Source organism: Anopheles gambiae, chromosome 2, assembly GCF_943734735.2.
Source record: "Anopheles gambiae chromosome 2, idAnoGambNW_F1_1, whole genome shotgun sequence".
NCBI lineage: Eukaryota > Metazoa > Arthropoda > Insecta > Diptera > Culicidae > Anopheles > Anopheles gambiae.
In genome coordinates this window covers 91,319,180-91,334,001 of record NC_064601.1, presented here as the reverse complement: position 1 = coordinate 91,334,001, position 14,822 = coordinate 91,319,180, and the positions used below count along the sequence as shown (strand labels likewise).

At 49.1% G+C, this 14,822-nt stretch overlaps 3 protein-coding genes across 3 annotated transcripts; 1 reads left to right on the top strand and 2 right to left on the bottom strand.

The window, feature by feature from the left end:
- Positions 1 to 231: 231 nt before the first annotated feature.
- LOC1276514 (hydroxymethylglutaryl-CoA synthase 1) lies at positions 232 to 3,883 on the top strand. Its single transcript, XM_315872.4, has one exon. The coding sequence runs from the start codon at positions 1,922 to 1,924 to the stop codon at positions 3,332 to 3,334; it is 1,413 nt and encodes a 470-aa protein (XP_315872.3). The 5' UTR covers positions 232 to 1,921; the 3' UTR covers positions 3,335 to 3,883.
- Positions 3,884 to 5,824: 1,941 nt separating this feature from the next.
- Positions 5,825 to 8,544, bottom strand: LOC1276513 (alpha-N-acetylgalactosaminidase). The gene is made up of 7 exons (XM_315871.4): positions 8,197 to 8,544; positions 7,960 to 8,134; positions 7,772 to 7,866; positions 7,520 to 7,681; positions 7,224 to 7,436; positions 6,991 to 7,152; positions 5,825 to 6,910 (listed from the first exon to the last, which is right to left on the bottom strand). Exons 1-7 carry the CDS (start codon positions 8,542 to 8,544, stop codon positions 6,779 to 6,781), a joined length of 1,287 nt encoding a protein of 428 aa, XP_315871.4. The 3' UTR covers positions 5,825 to 6,778.
- A 550-nt stretch (positions 8,545 to 9,094) lies between these two features.
- On the bottom strand, positions 9,095 to 14,236 carry LOC133391199 (uncharacterized). The gene is made up of 2 exons (XM_061643028.1): positions 12,510 to 14,236; positions 9,095 to 9,744 (listed from the first exon to the last, which is right to left on the bottom strand). The coding sequence occupies exons 1-2, from the start codon at positions 13,837 to 13,839 to the stop codon at positions 9,698 to 9,700; spliced, it is 1,377 nt and encodes a 458-aa protein (XP_061499012.1). The 5' UTR covers positions 13,840 to 14,236; the 3' UTR covers positions 9,095 to 9,697.
- Between the last annotated feature and the right edge of the window lie 586 nt (positions 14,237 to 14,822).

Sequence of the window (14,822 nt, the reverse complement as noted above, 5' to 3'; positions counted from 1 at the left end):
TATGTTAAATTAACTCATTTAACTCTGAAACTGTACGTGCACAACACGTTATTAAACAAAAACTCCTTTTGCGGTACTTTATCGAATACAGTACAATCCCCAAAATAAGAATCAATATGTAACCGATCTTTTAAACATTTAAATTCTGTCTGTGACTATCCCACTGTGCAATTCCATGAAGCGATAGTAGCATAATTTTCTACTAGATGGCGCTTCTATGGTTTTGACAGTTCTCGGTCCGGGAGACCGGCAAACGTAAACAAATCTTTTTGGTGCAAAGTTGGCAACCAAAAACGTTTTCTAATTGTGTTAAAAATGCTAATTAAAGTGTAATTTACCCTCCTTCATCTACTTGCACATCTATTTGCCGTATCCAGCTGCGAAAGGGAACGTAAAACTGCTCCCCGCCAGAATGCTGATTCATCCGCCCCTCGTCTCATTCGCCAGAGCGTACGGTCGTGCGAGACAGAAAAGGATGGCACGACGGTTGCATAAAACAGCATAAACGGGACGGGTGTGGAAAGGGCGCAGAGGGCATTCTTTTGACAGCGAATGTGCAATTTCAACACACCACCAACAACATAAAAACACGTCGCGGCCAAAGACGAATCGCACACCGGCAGTGGCTGAGTGTGTGTGCGTGAGAGAGAGCGAGAGGGCAGCGGGAGTCAGGTTAAACAGGGCAGCAGGAGTGGGGTGGATTGGTGTGGAGTCAAGGTGGAGCAGCGGCCTGAGAGACACAATAGAACCTCCTCCCAAACGAACGCATCATCATCATTGTCATCATCCGTCTGCTGCCCGTGAACATCGCGCGAGAGAAGCGAACGTGAAAACTTGTTCCTCTTTTGGCCTCTTAGCCGGAAGAAGGGGTGGTATACGCTTTGGCCGCTCAAGAAGAGATCGGATCGTTCAGTCTTGAGAGGAACGCCGTCACGGACGGACGCAGAACTGGAGGGCCTTCTCCCGGTGCAGCTAACTACATACGTGTCCCATTAGTGTTCGTTCTGTCGAGAGCCGGACTGCCGGATCGTCTAAGAAGTTACCATAGAGACAGTGTTCGATCGTGCCGCTGGTCCGATAGTTTACAACGTCGTGAATTTCCGCCCCGTTCGGATGACATAACCCCCGCAGCGCGTGTGTATTTATCATTGGAAAGCTCCCCGGCCGGACCTCCCCCAAAACTGTAACTCTCCGTGATTCATCCTGAAAGGGGTTTAGCATCCGGAAATACCGGTGTGTTTGTGTGTTTTTGGCACCTTCAATCCGTGTTTAAATCCCGTTTCGGCCACACCGCGAGATTCCTTTAGCGGTGGATTATATAACGTGGCTAGCTCCCCGTGGTAAAGAAATTATCCCCCCCTCGGGAAAGGCGTAAAGGTGAGACGAGGCGCGCATCGAAAAATTGCGGCCGTATTCCGGTTTCCGACAGTGACCTACAAAACAGCGGAGCAGTATAACGGGGCTTCTTCGTGCGGAACACCAGCCAGCGCCAGCGTTAGTAGTGTGTGCCCGTGTGTGGAGTCTCTGGTTTTCCTTTTGTTTCGTAAAACACAACGCAAAGAGAGCGACGGAACAGGAGCAAGAGAAAGAGAAAGAAAGAGAGAGAGGCAGAGAGAAAGAGCCACAGGTGTTGGGACCAAGGTTTGAAGACCACGGACCAGTGTGTGCCAAGCAAGCAGCCGAGAAACACAGTTTAAAGCCACAGCAGGCGGCGATCGATTAAGGTTTTCGAGAAAAGGAAAGCACCGAGGCGAACGAGCAAGAAGAAAGTCCACAACCGCCGCCGCGAGGAGTTTGAAGACGTGAAATCGAATCGGTCGTGTAGAAGAAAAAGAAAGCTCGGACGCTGCGTGTCCCGCTTCTTGTGCGCCCGTTGTCTTTGAAGAGAAAGTTACCGAATCGATCAGTGTGCGGGGCAAAGATGAGTAGCAGCAACAGCACCACCAGTGGCCAGTGGCCGGAGGATGTTGGCATTCTTGGGCTGGAGATCGTCTTCCCGTCACAGTACGTCGACCAGACGGAGCTGGAAGCGTTCGATGGTGTGTCGGCGGGCAAGTACACGATCGGGCTGGGTCAGCAGCGCATGGGCTTCTGCTCCGACCGGGAGGACATCAACTCGCTGTGCCTTACCGCCGCACGCAACCTGCTCGAACGGCACTCCATACCGTTGGACCGCATCGGCCGTCTCGAGGTCGGCACGGAAACGATCGTGGACAAGTCGAAGAGCGTCAAGTCGGTGCTGATGCAGCTGTTCGAGCCGGAAGGGGTGACCGATCTGGAGGGCATCGATACGACCAACGCCTGCTACGGTGGGACGGCGGCGCTGCTGAACGCAATCAACTGGATCGAATCGTCCAGCTGGGACGGCCGGCTGGCGCTGGTCGTGTGCGGTGACATTGCCGTGTACGCGCAGGGCTCTGCCCGGCCCACCGGTGGGGCCGGTGCGGTGGCCATGCTGATTGGGCCGAACGCGCCGCTCCGGTTCGAGCGGGGCCTGCGCGCCACGTACATGAAGCACGCGTACGATTTCTACAAACCCGATCTCAGCTCGGAGTATCCCGTGGTGGACGGGAAGCTTTCGATCCAGTGCTACCTAAGTGCCCTTGACGCGTGCTACCAGCTGTACCGGAAGAAGTTCGCCCAGCGCCACCCGGACCTGGTGGCGCCCGTCACGCTCGACACGTTCGACGCGGTCATCTTCCACAGCCCGTACTGCAAGCTGGTGCAGAAGTCGCTGGCCCGCATCGGGCTGAACGATTTCGTGCTGACGCCGGCCGACCAGCGCCCGGCGCTGTTCCCGGGCTTCGAGCAGTTCGCGAACGTGCGGCTGGAGGATACGTACTTCGATCGGGACGTGGAGAAAGCGTTCATGGCGCAGTACGCGCCGGTGTTTGCGGCCAAGACGAAGCGCTCGCTGCACCTGGCCAGCCAGGTGGGCAACATGTACACGCCGTCCGTGTACAGCTGCCTCGTGTCGCTGCTCGTCGGGTCGGACGTGGACGAGCTGCTCGGCAAGCGGGTGGGCGTGTTTTCGTACGGGTCCGGGTTGGCCTCGTCGATGTACTCGATCGCCGTCACGACCGATCGGGAGCGGTTGGCGGAGTTTAAGCGCCACCTGAACTACGTGCAGCCGCTGCTGGACCGCCGCACCAAGGTGGAGCCGGCCGAGTTTACCCGCCTGATGGAGGTGCGGGAAAAGAACAACCACGCGGCGCCGTACGAACCGTCCGGCTCGGTGGAGGTCCTGTTCCCGGGCACCTACTACCTGAAGGCGGTCGACTCGATGCACCGGCGAACGTACGAGCGTGTCCCGCCGGAGCAGCCATCCTCGTGAGCGCGAACCATCCGGGTGCGGTCAAACCATTACCACCACCCCATGACTTACCCCCTCCCGATTGGAATGCTGGGAACGGGATATCACACGTATATGTGTGTGTGTGTGTGCGCGTGCGGTCCACACTCGTCGTTTTCATTCGCAATACGAAGACTGCTGCTGCTGCTGCTGCTTCAAAGAGTGTACTTTATTTCATTGTTCTATTTAAGTTTATTTTGTTTCTTCCCCCGGGGGACGATCGCCGAGCGATCCACAATATTAGACGGTTAAAGCTTTGTTAATTCGAATTTGAACCAGTTGGGCCAGTACCACCACCACAGTTTTGTACGCGCGGAGAGGTCTTTTTCTTTCGTTTTGTTTTAATCGGATCTATAGGTAGGCAAAAGCAAAGAACGCAACACACTGTGGCGACGGCTCATCTCTCAGGGTGTCCTCTGTACTCTGTAGCGTCCCGTTCCCTATTATAGCGTATATGTTTGTTCCGTTTTTTTTTTTTTACGCAATGCAAAGTATCAAGACTAAAATGTATGGTGAACTGTAAGACAATAACCTGGTGGATTTGCGATTCATTTGTTGTTTGGCACGTTGAAAGAAAATCGAGAAGAAAAGATTGTCCATCAAAATCCACCTGTCTGCTCGTACTACGATCGTTCGCACGCAATGCCACGCAATCAGTGCGTGATCGATCGCGCCAGGCGCGTTGATAGTTGGGTTGGGCGGACCCAGGAACGGTTGGACGCATCTCTGAGCAGTGCCGAGCGTGCGGGGCAAAACAGGTTTACCTCCTACCGAGACATAATAACCGAAAACGTATTACGTGGCTCATCGGTTGGTGGGATGTTTTTTGGAATGTTTCAAAAACGGTTTGCTTTGGTATTCAAACGCTTTCCCAATCCGAAACGGGAAAGACATCTGCCAAGTGACTTTACGCTTTAGTATCATGCTCACTTTGCGAGCTGCCACACCTTACCGCGCTGGAAGTAGTGTTAATCCCGCTTGCCGGATATCATTCCCTATCTCTCTCTCGTTCCGTCACGGGGTTGACCTTGAAAGAAAATCTTCTCTTTAACGAGAGCACGAGTTACCATGGGGGGGGGGGGGGGGAGGGGGAGAGAGTTCGCTTCTGCTAGCGTTAACGATTCATAAAAGCAATAATAAAACACGCAACCACGTGAAGAGTGCGAGTGCGATAAAACATTTCCAAGGGGTTACGCCGGAGCCGGACTTTGAACCCAAGGGCCGCGCGGAATGGAATGTGTCATCCGAGGTGCACTGGATAGAGTCTGCGCGCGCCTTAGACAAGAGATAGTGGTGGTGCAGCGTTAATGGTATGTGAAGTGCTCGGTGGCTTGCCGTACGAGCAAACGAACAGCGCACATGTGACTTTTATCACCAACGGTAGCATGTACTCGAGCGGCCAAAAGCACGGTACGATTATCCTATAAAAGTCTAATATAGAGGCACATCCATCACCTTCACGGTCGTCTTCATCAGCGAGATGCGTCAATCCGACCCACCAAGAAGTGTGCTTTCGTTGCTTTGTCCATCGCTTGACAACCCTTTTTTCGATGTTTGCCACTGTTGATTTAAACGATCTTCCCCCTCGGTATTTACCGAACCTTGATGGAGAGTAGGTCGATAACGATCATTCCAAGTTCCCCTTCCCCGCCACGGTGCCAAGTTTACACTGCCAGATCCTCTTCAGAAAGCAACCATTTGTCCCCGCAGACTGTTTAGCCATCGGTTATATAAGATTTCAAACCGCCATCTTCCTCCTCCCATCCACCGCCACCGCACGATCACCCTTCGCGAGGCTGAAGACGTGTCCGAAGATCGAATGTCACACCTAGAGGTCGTGCGCGCCTTTTTTACCATACTCGATTCCAATTGGAATTGTTTTTTGTACGCAACAAAATTACTTTTAAAAAAACACACACAAATTTGTACATTATTCTCTTGTTGTGTAGTGCACCATCACCATATATGCACCACAACCAGCCAGCCCACGGCACGGAAGTAACTTATTTTTATCTCAAGTGGTATTGCACGCGCGTGTGTTTGCCAGACCGCCAGGCGTACTTTTAGGGGGATGAGTGCATGCAACTCACCTCCCAAAAAAGTAATAACCTTGAGCACGGAAAATTTGTTTATCATTGCACAGGAACCCCTCGAAAAACGGTTAAACATTATCAAAATGGTGCCTTTTTGTGTGCGCCTTACGGTTTGATGAAGCCCCAACTGCCTCCCCGTCGTGTGCGTGTGTGACTTCTAGTGAGGCAGTGAAATTTAACTCCCCGCTTCTCCACACACCGTCGAATAAGGTTGTGAGGTGAGAAAAAGTGTGTCACCCCGAGCGTGCGATCAACACGCCACACACATACACACCCTGTTTTTTGCTTCATTTGGATGGGAGTTGACCGCGCACGCAGCATGCTCGATCATTCAAATGCTTCCCGGGGCCACGTGGTATGAATGAGTATTAAGAATGCGTATAGTTTACGAGTTTTACTTTTAATCGTACCAGCAACCAGTTTGTTTAGATCTTCTGATGAACCACAGTTTGTCCATTTCTTTCCTCGCCGCACTCTCTGCGCCACACGGGTGTAAAACAAAAGGGAAACGCAATCAAACGGGCAAGTGCCACGTGGCGCGCGAGCGTTTCGCCATTTTCTTCTTTCCGTCCCTCTCTTTCTCTCTCTCTCTCTCGGTAAGGGGCTGTGTGTTTATAAAGCGATTTAATTGGAATCACTCAACGTGTGCTCAGCAGCGGAAGCAATCGGTGCTAGTTCGAAACGCTGGGGAAAGGTTGCACGCGAACGTCCTACCGGTGCGCGTCAAGCATTTGCGCGAGAAAGATAGAGAGTTGGTAGTGCTGTGTGTTTGCGCGAATGGCTTAATTTATGCAGTCTAATTCACACAAACAACGTTTGCCGGTACGTTGCAGCCCGTGGACGATGATGATAGAAACCAAGACCAACTTCCAGCTCTCCCATCCAGAGCGCGGAAGACAGAACAGAACGAGAAAAAAACAGGGAGGAGAGGAAAACGCAAGTAAGCAGTTTGGTTAGTGATGCCCTGTCCGCGGGCGCAGTATCGATGCGTGGGAATCGTTTTGAGTGGTAAACCAAGGGTAGCATTTCGTTTCGTTTCGTTCGTCCATACGGGATACATCGATGCAACAGTGCGCGCATACTGACCTTGACACTTGCTGGAAGACCTTACCGTGTGTACATCCCTCGTGTCGAACAAAGAAACCGGATGGGAGGGCGCTTCTAGCATGCTGCTTCTGTTGCTACCCTAATAACGCTTCGCTTTCGTTCTTTGCAATGGATTCTTGCCGCTCATCTTACTTTCAGACACAAACATCCACTCTCTCTCTTTCCTTCATTATCAGTCTTACGATCTACAGTTAGGGTAATACATTTCCAATGCGTCTTCAGCCGCTTAGAAGCTGATAAAATTCGTCCCAAACTGCGGCACAAAGCGGTACAGATTGGCCCCGGTCGGGTTGATTCTTGTCTCGAACGTGCTGCCGGCGCGCACCAGCAATAGAGCCGCCTTTGCATCGAACAGATCCTACAAAAAAACGCAACACACGGCGTCGTTATCTATTGTATGCCACCGAAAAATTATGCAGTTTTTTGTGGTCAACTTACGTAAACTTTGTAGCCCTTGATGTTGGTGCTATTGCTAAGGCCGACGTCTTCCTGCAGCTTCACGCGCAGCGGGTACGGTGCACCGTCGGCCCGGCGTGAAACGAACGCGATCGCTTGCGTCAGCTCGTGACCCACCCGGGGCGTGATGGGCCGTTTCCAGATCTGCTCAAAAAGGGTGACAAAATTGCGTCAGAAACTGTGCTTGTGTGTGTGTATTATTTCAAGATCCTCACCTCTATCTTGTTGACCGTCTTCACCAGCCTTCCCTGAATGCCGAGCGGATCTTGGTTCACCCTTATGATGGCTTTGTTCAGCAGCAGCTCCTTTATCTCCGGCCGTACCTTCGCCAGATCGTTCGATATGAGCAGCGGTGCGCCCATGACGGTCCAAACGGCCAGCTGCGATTTGCTCTGATCGTAGCTCAGCCCATAATTGCCCAGGATAAGCTAAGCGAGGGAGTGACGAAGAAATAGAAGAAACATCGCTACAGATTCTTGTAGGGAAAAAGGGCAAACATTAAACTTCCTACCGTATCGGGATCATTCCAGTGCCCCGGTCCGTGGTGCGGAACGATTCTGTTTTGATGGTCGGAAAAGTATTTCGTAATCTCCACCACCGACTGGTGCGAATCCTCGATGTCACCCCAGTTGCGCCACATGTTGCAGGTTTCCTTCAGCTGATCGTAATCGGGCTAAAGCGGAGAGAGCGTCCAAAAAACCGAACAATTTATTGCACCCGTTAACACTGACGGCGTCATTTTAAAATCAATCGCTTCACTTACGATGATTCCATCATACTCCTGGTAGGCGGGCCACGAGCAGGAGTACAGTATCGGGCGACCCGTCCGGTTCATGTACTCACCAAACTTGATGTAATCTGTGGGTTTTGGGGGGGAAGTGATGAGCACGGTTAGGTGCAATTGTAAGGTGAAAGTGATACACTCTGCCCACGCAGGTGTCGCTCTCTTACCATTCACCATCAGCTCGACGTCCGCGTAGCATCCATCGATTTTGATAAAGTCCACACCCCAATCGGCGAACGTCTCAGCATCCAGCTTGAAGTAGCCCACCATCCCAGGGTAGCCGGCGCACGTTTTCGTGCCAATGTCCTGATAGATGCCAAACTTAAGGCCACGCTCGTGGATCTAGCAGGAGAAGAAGGAGTGCTATGAGAAGGCGTACTATCATTAGAAACGATCTTACTTACATAGTCAGCCAAATGTTTGATTCCGTTGGGGAACCGTTCCTTGTTCGGTTGCAGCACCCCATCCTCATCGCGCTCGTCCGCCATCCAGCAGTCGTCGATGTTCACGTACTCGTAGCCAGCGTCCCGGTAGCCCTCGGAAACCATCAAGTCGGCCATGCGCTTGAACAGTGCCTCGCTGATGCACTCATCCGGATACTTGCTGCAGTCCGTTATGCACCGGTATCGCTCCCAGCTCATCCAACCCATCGGTGGCCGGTGCGCAAGACCATTGTCCAGTGCGTGAACTACCAGGGCGGTACTGATGAAGAGCGCTCCTACTAGAACGATATCGACTTTGCGGTTCACCATTATTGCTCTATCAAAAAGGCAATGCTTTTCCAATGCTTTCCTAGCCAGCGACTAGCATTCCCAGTTCTGGCGTGGTCACATTTTATACCAAGAACAACCCGCTGACCTACCCTTTAATCTGACCCATTAAGATAGTCGGTTGGTCGGTTTTATCAATCCGTTTGTTGACGGTATTCCGGCGGGTACTCGAGAGACCATAAACTGGCCCAGCGGGAGCGTCGACCCCCGGTGTGCGGTGTGAAGTAGTATTTGGATGACCCAAATTTTGTCAATCGCAGGTGCATGCACCCCCTCCCCCTCCTATCGATAGTTCTGCATTAGTTGATCAACAAGTCCGGCATTTTAGCGCAGCCGAATTTCCTAACAAATTGAAGATTTATTGTACATTGCGCCCGGTGGGTCCATTGATAAGCAGCCCGATACAGCCGCCGGGCGGTGTCATATACTGAAAGATCAAGATTAGCTTAGTTTTGTGCAGACCCCGATATCTTCTGATGATGGTTGCGTACTTTTTGTGATTATTTGTGGGGCTTTGCTAAAACGACGTTGTACTTATTAAAAACAAAACAGTAATATATAATTTATTAATCCTAAGCCCTTTTTGTGTGTGACCGTCCCGCTCGGCCGCCTTAATCCAAGAGAGCACGATCGTCCTTTCGATCGTGCTGAGTGGCCTCTCGGCTCGCTGAGTGACCAGCCAGTCGGAGCCGGACTGTTTGCGCAGGTTGGCTCACTTATCGCATTTCGCCCTAAACGCCTCCATAACATCTCCCTCTCTTAAAATAGACGGTACACATCGAACCGACTGGGCAATCTTCTATTGCGAGAAGAGCGTCGTGGTTCCTGTACCTGATACAGCCTTCTGGGACGTGCAGTTGTTGTTTTTCCAAATGTTTGTGTGGACGTAGCAGGAGGAAGCACCGGTACCGTTTGGTGGTCGCTGATGCTTGAAGGTAACGGTAAGTCTGCTGGTGGTGACGGTGCAGGTGCAGGTGGACTTTGTACGCGATCCAAATTCCAAGCTTCAAGCAAAACATCTAGAGGTAAGCGAGGCTGAACTACTGTTGAAGATTCTTCTTGCGTTCGCCGACGTAGCTGATGAATATGCCGTCGAATGATCTTTCCATCAGCCGTCCTGACCACGTACATGACTCTACCTTGTCGCTTCAGAACCGTACCGGTTATCCATCTCCATCCATTCTGGGAATAATGTTTAGCATAAACGTTTTGATTAGGGCAAAATTCTCTTTCTTCTACAGTAGGGCTTATCTGTGGTGGGTTTTGTAATGGTGTTAATAAATCCAGCGGTATTCTTGGGCGTCTACTCAACATGATCTCCGCGGGAGACTTTGATCCTTCCAGACAAGCGTTTGGGGTAGACCTGTAAGTTTGTAAGAATATGTCCAAACTCTCCCGAACCGTGTAACCATCAACTTCGATTTTCCTCATAGCTCGCTTAAAAGTGTCCACAAATCGCTCTGCCTGGCCGTTTGATTGTGGATGGTAAGGCGCCGTTCTAACGTGTATAATACCGCTTTTCTTACAAAATCGTTCAAATTCAATACTGCAGAATTGTGTCCCATTATCAGACACTAGCGTCATCGGCATACCAAAACGTGCGAAAATACTACGAAGAATAGCAATTGTAGCCGCTGATGACGTGTTGCTAGTTTGAACTATTTCAGGCCATTTTGAAAAAGAATCCACTAATATAAGATACCACTCTCCCTTTAAAGGACCAGCATAATCGATATGAAGGCGTTGCCAAGGAGCTGAAGATTTTGGCCAGCTGGTTTTATCGGTGCTTGGAGGTGATTTGGCGGCTGCCTGGCAGGCATGACACGAATTAACCCATTCAGTAATATCACGATCCATAGATGGCCAGTACATGTAGCTTCTAGCTAAGGCCTTCATCCTTTGAATCCCCGGATGACCATGATGGATCTGACTCAGGCATTGTTTCTGTAGCAGTTTGGGGATCACTACCCTCTCTCCAAATAGGATACAGTTGTTTACTGCTGACAAGGACTCTCTTCTATCATGGTAACGTGCAAGCTCTGATCCATACGATACGTTTGTTGGCCAGCCCTTTTTTATATGTGTGTAAACCTGTCGTAGTACGGGATCGCTCTGGGTTTTTATCTCAACGTCTCTGAACGTGAGGGGGAACGAACTAATCGCATTGATAACTACTGCCTCCAAGTCTTCTTCTAGGCTAGCGCTCGCGATCACATATTCTGGCTCTGGCTTTGCATGATTTTGTATAAGACGAGACAGGACATCCGCATTTCCAAACTTGTCTGATTGTATGTATTCCATTTCAAAATCATAAAGCTGTAGCGTCAGCGCGAATCTTTGAAGACGATTTGCTGTATAGATCGGAATCCCCTTTTTTGAACCAAATATTCTAAGCAGCGGTCTATGATCTGTTTGTAAAATAAAGTGTCTCCCAAACAGCATTTTATGAAATTTGGTTACAGCGTATACTATGGCCAATCCCTCTCTATCGATTTGGCTGTAACCTGTTTCTGCTTTGGTTAGCGCTCTAGATGCGTGCTGTATTACTTTAACGGATCCATCAGAGAAAACATGGCTAATGGTTGCTCCGACCCCTATAGAAGAGGCGTCTGCAGAAACAACAATTTTGGCTCGGGGATCGTAATGTGTGAGAAGCAAATTTGATGATAAAATTTCTTTAAACTTTTTAAAAGCTTTTTCACAATCAAGGGTCCACTCGAATCTTCCGTCCTTTTTTAAGAGCATGTCTAAAGGATACCTTAACTCGCGCATGTTGGGCACAAACTTGCCATAGTAATTAATGGCACCTAAGAATGATCTTACGCCACTTAAATCGGTTGGTGCTGGTAAGTTGAGAATTGCCGCTATCTTTTCTGGATTTGGTTTAATTCCTTGATGATCAATTATGTGGCCTAGGTATGGAATTTGGTTCATTTTAAAAGAACATTTCTCGGCGCGTATTGTAAACCCGTAGCTTTCGATCCGTTGCAATAGTTTGTATAGATTAGCATCATGTTCAACCTCAGTTTTACCCCCTACTATCACATCATCCATATAACCACACACTCCATTCAATCCAGCTAGCATGGTATCAATAATTTGCTGGAATGCGGCTGGTGCAATCTTTATACCTGGTGGTAATCGGTTGTATGTGTACAAACCACGGTGTGTATTTATTACCAAAAACGATCTGTATTTTTCTTCTACTTCCACCTGAAGAAATGCATCCGATAGATCGATTGTGCTAAAATATTTGCAACCGGCAAGTTTGGCAAAAATGTCTTCGGGTAATGGTAAAGGGTATTCATGCGTCCGTAATGCTGAATTTAGGCCGGTGGAGTAGTCTCCACATATTCTTATAGTTCCATTTGCCTTTCTAACAACCACTATTGGAGCCGCCCATTCCGAATAGTCTACCGGCGTAATAACTCCAAGTTGCTCTAATCTGTCTAGTTCCTTATTCACAGCTTCTTGCATAGCATAAGCGACTGGGCGCTTTGGACAAAAGGTTGGTTGGGTGTTCTCTTTTACTTGCACTTTTATACGTGCCTTGGTGCATAAGCCTGATCCCCTAAAAACACTGGGAAACTTGGTTTCTAATTGTTTTGCAATTGGTGTCGCTGTCGAAACCGTTCCACAATATGCATTCATCGGTAACGATCCGAGATCAAATGCGTCGATGATATCTGCACCCAATAATAAGAGATTTACGCAAGCTACGCGGATGGTAGCTGCTTTTGTTTTCTCTCCAACCGTAACAATTCCTTCGAATTCCCCGTCTAAGTGAAGGCTAGCCCCTGAAACTGTTTTTGCTCGTATCTCGCATGCATTTAGAGGAGGTTCGCCTAAGCTTTGCCACAGAGATCTATTTATGATCGTAATATCGGACCCCGTATCGAGTTGTAACCTGGCATTTTTCCCATTTATTAGTACGTTAACGTACTTACGGTTTACCGCGACGGCACATGCATTCACCGTGACGATACGTGTCTCCACCGATGGGCTCTGACGAAATTTTCCTTTTTGGTTCGCGGTATTGCAGTGGCCTTCCCGATGTCCTATTCGTCCGCAATCTTGGCACTTGTGCGATTTATAGCCACAATATTGCACCCAATGTCTGTCGCCACAAAGCCAGCATGGTCGACTGGGATGGGTGTTCCGTGCGGGAGGACGCTGCTTATCATATCTTTGGACATTATTTCTTCTGGGGAATTGCCGGTGCTGAAAACTCGAATTTTTAGCTTTAGTATGATTGTTAAATTTTTTGTTATTGTTATGCAATGCGAGTACTTGCCGTTCATTTTCTTGAATCATTGCGCTGTCTCTTTTTAGCGCGGCAATGCGACTACATTCCTCTGACAGTTGCTGCAACGTAATCTGCTCTCGATCCTCGATTTTCGCCAACAATCTGGTTCGCACTTCGACGTCTCGTTCTTCTCTTAATCCACAAACGAATAAGAGGCACTTTAGCTGTTCCTCGTCGAGCTTGCTGAGCTCGAACTCTACGCATGATTTATTTACCCGACATGCGTAGGTAAGCAGATCCTCTTCAGGTTTCCTTGTAAGCTGCAAACACTTGTACCTTTTGCTTATCAAGGATTCCTGCACGTCGAACAGCACAGCGAGCTTCGCGATCGTCTCCTTGAATGAAAATTCACTTGAACGTAGGGGCAGGATAAACGACAAATACCGATCATGCTCGGCTGCACCTAGCTTCCTTAAAAGAAGTCGCACTTTTGCTGCATCACTTAACCGACAAGCATCCTCGTTGAACAGCTCCTCGTACCGGGAAAACCATGTTCTAAAGGTGATGCCAGCTTCAGGATCGAACCGAAATTCCATAATCGAATTGGCTAATGCTTCCGTTGCTTGCTCTGGATTGAAATTTGGCGTAAATGCGGGCTGGTTTGTTTGCTGGGACATTATTTTACTAATAAGCTGCTGTTGCTGGGTCATTTGTTGCTGCATCATTTTCAGCGTTTGTAGGAGTACGGCGTTATCCACTACAGCTGAGCCCGTTTGCGATGGCGGTTGCACAAATTGCGATGGCGCTGATACCGGCGGCGCTGATGCGGGTCCCAATTGCGATGGCGGATAGAGGTGCCCATTTGGGGACACCTGATGATGGAACGCTACTTCGTGCACGGAGGGAACGTGCGGCTGCGATGCTCCGGGTTGCTGCATCACCGCCGGGTTGAAAAATCCCGGCCGGCCTAAGGATGCACGTCGCTGCTCCTCCTCCGTCGGTAAATCCATCGTTGCATCAGCGGGGTTCATCTTGCGCTTCTTGGGACGTGGTGGCGCAATTGTGTGGGTGTATGTGTGTGAGCGGGACACGGAAGAAAACGAACAAAAAACGAATTAAAATTTGGTCAGCACTTTACAACACGAAACGATCACATTAACTTTTCTCGTCGCCACTTTTGTGATATTTGTGGGGCTTTGCTAAAACGACGTTGTACTTATTAAAAACAAAACAGTAATATATAATTTATTAATCCTAAGCCCTTTTTGTGTGTGACCGTCCCGCTCGGCCGCCTTAATCCAAGAGAGCACGATCGTCCTTTCGATCGTGCTGAGTGGCCTCTCGGCTCGCTGAGTGACCAGCCAGTCGGAGCCGGACTGTTTGCGCAGGTTGGCTCACTTATCGCATTTCGCCCTAAACGCCTCCATAACAGTACTACATTTTGAACTTCTTCTGGTGGCACGTTTTTGTGCCGTTGATGAGCGTTTCAAGGTCGTGCGGGTCGAAATTAAGCGGGAGGTGTGCTGTACAGCGTGTACCGCAGATGATTATCGTAAAGCGCCATCATGAGGTTGTGTTGTTAATTACTTCGGCGTTTTGGGTACTAGCAGACCGTTTTATCGAATGAGGCGCTGATGAGGCGTTAAGGGATCATAATTAATTTAACATTTATCATTTCAGGCCAAAATGGCATCACAAATCGAGACAAAGTGCTCCATCATTATGTTTTATTGAAAAAAAAAACAGTTGCGGAAAACATTTCCTGTTCTTGTAAGTGAATGTTTGACTCAAATTATGCCTTTATGTCCTTACCTTAATAACGAAAACAGCATTGAAATTTTAAGTATTTTCTCATTTGTGCAAAAAGCACAAAATTTATGCAAGCAAAACGTATCACAAAATAGTTTATCCAAAATGCTCCCAATCACCCTGTGAAGCGGTTAAATTGAAATGTAAACAACTGATCAAGAAAATTTGACAGTTCAAGACATTCTCAAGCAAATCCGTTTGACAA

Bases quoted from the DNA above. Each gene is read 5' to 3' on its own strand.
- LOC1276514 (XM_315872.4), top strand. From the start codon at position 1,922: ATGAGTAGCAGCAACAGCACCACCAGTGGCCAGTGGCCGGAGGATGTT.
- LOC1276513 (XM_315871.4), bottom strand. From the start codon at position 8,544: ATGGTGAACCGCAAAGTCGATATCGTTCTAGTAGGAGCGCTCTTCATC. The intron at 7,867-7,959 runs GTAAGAGAGCGA...CAAAACCCACAG, and splicing joins CGTCGAGCTGATGGTGAATG to ATTACATCAAGTTTGGTGAG. The intron at 7,437-7,519 runs GTAGGAAGTTTA...TCCCTCGCTTAG, and splicing joins ACTGGAATGATCCCGATACG to CTTATCCTGGGCAATTATGG.
- LOC133391199 (XM_061643028.1), bottom strand. From the start codon at position 13,839: ATGAACCCCGCTGATGCAACGATGGATTTACCGACGGAGGAGGAGCAG. The intron at 9,745-12,509 runs GTAAGTACGTTA...CATTATTCCCAG, and splicing joins ATGTGCCGTCGCGGTAAACC to AATGGATGGAGATGGATAAC.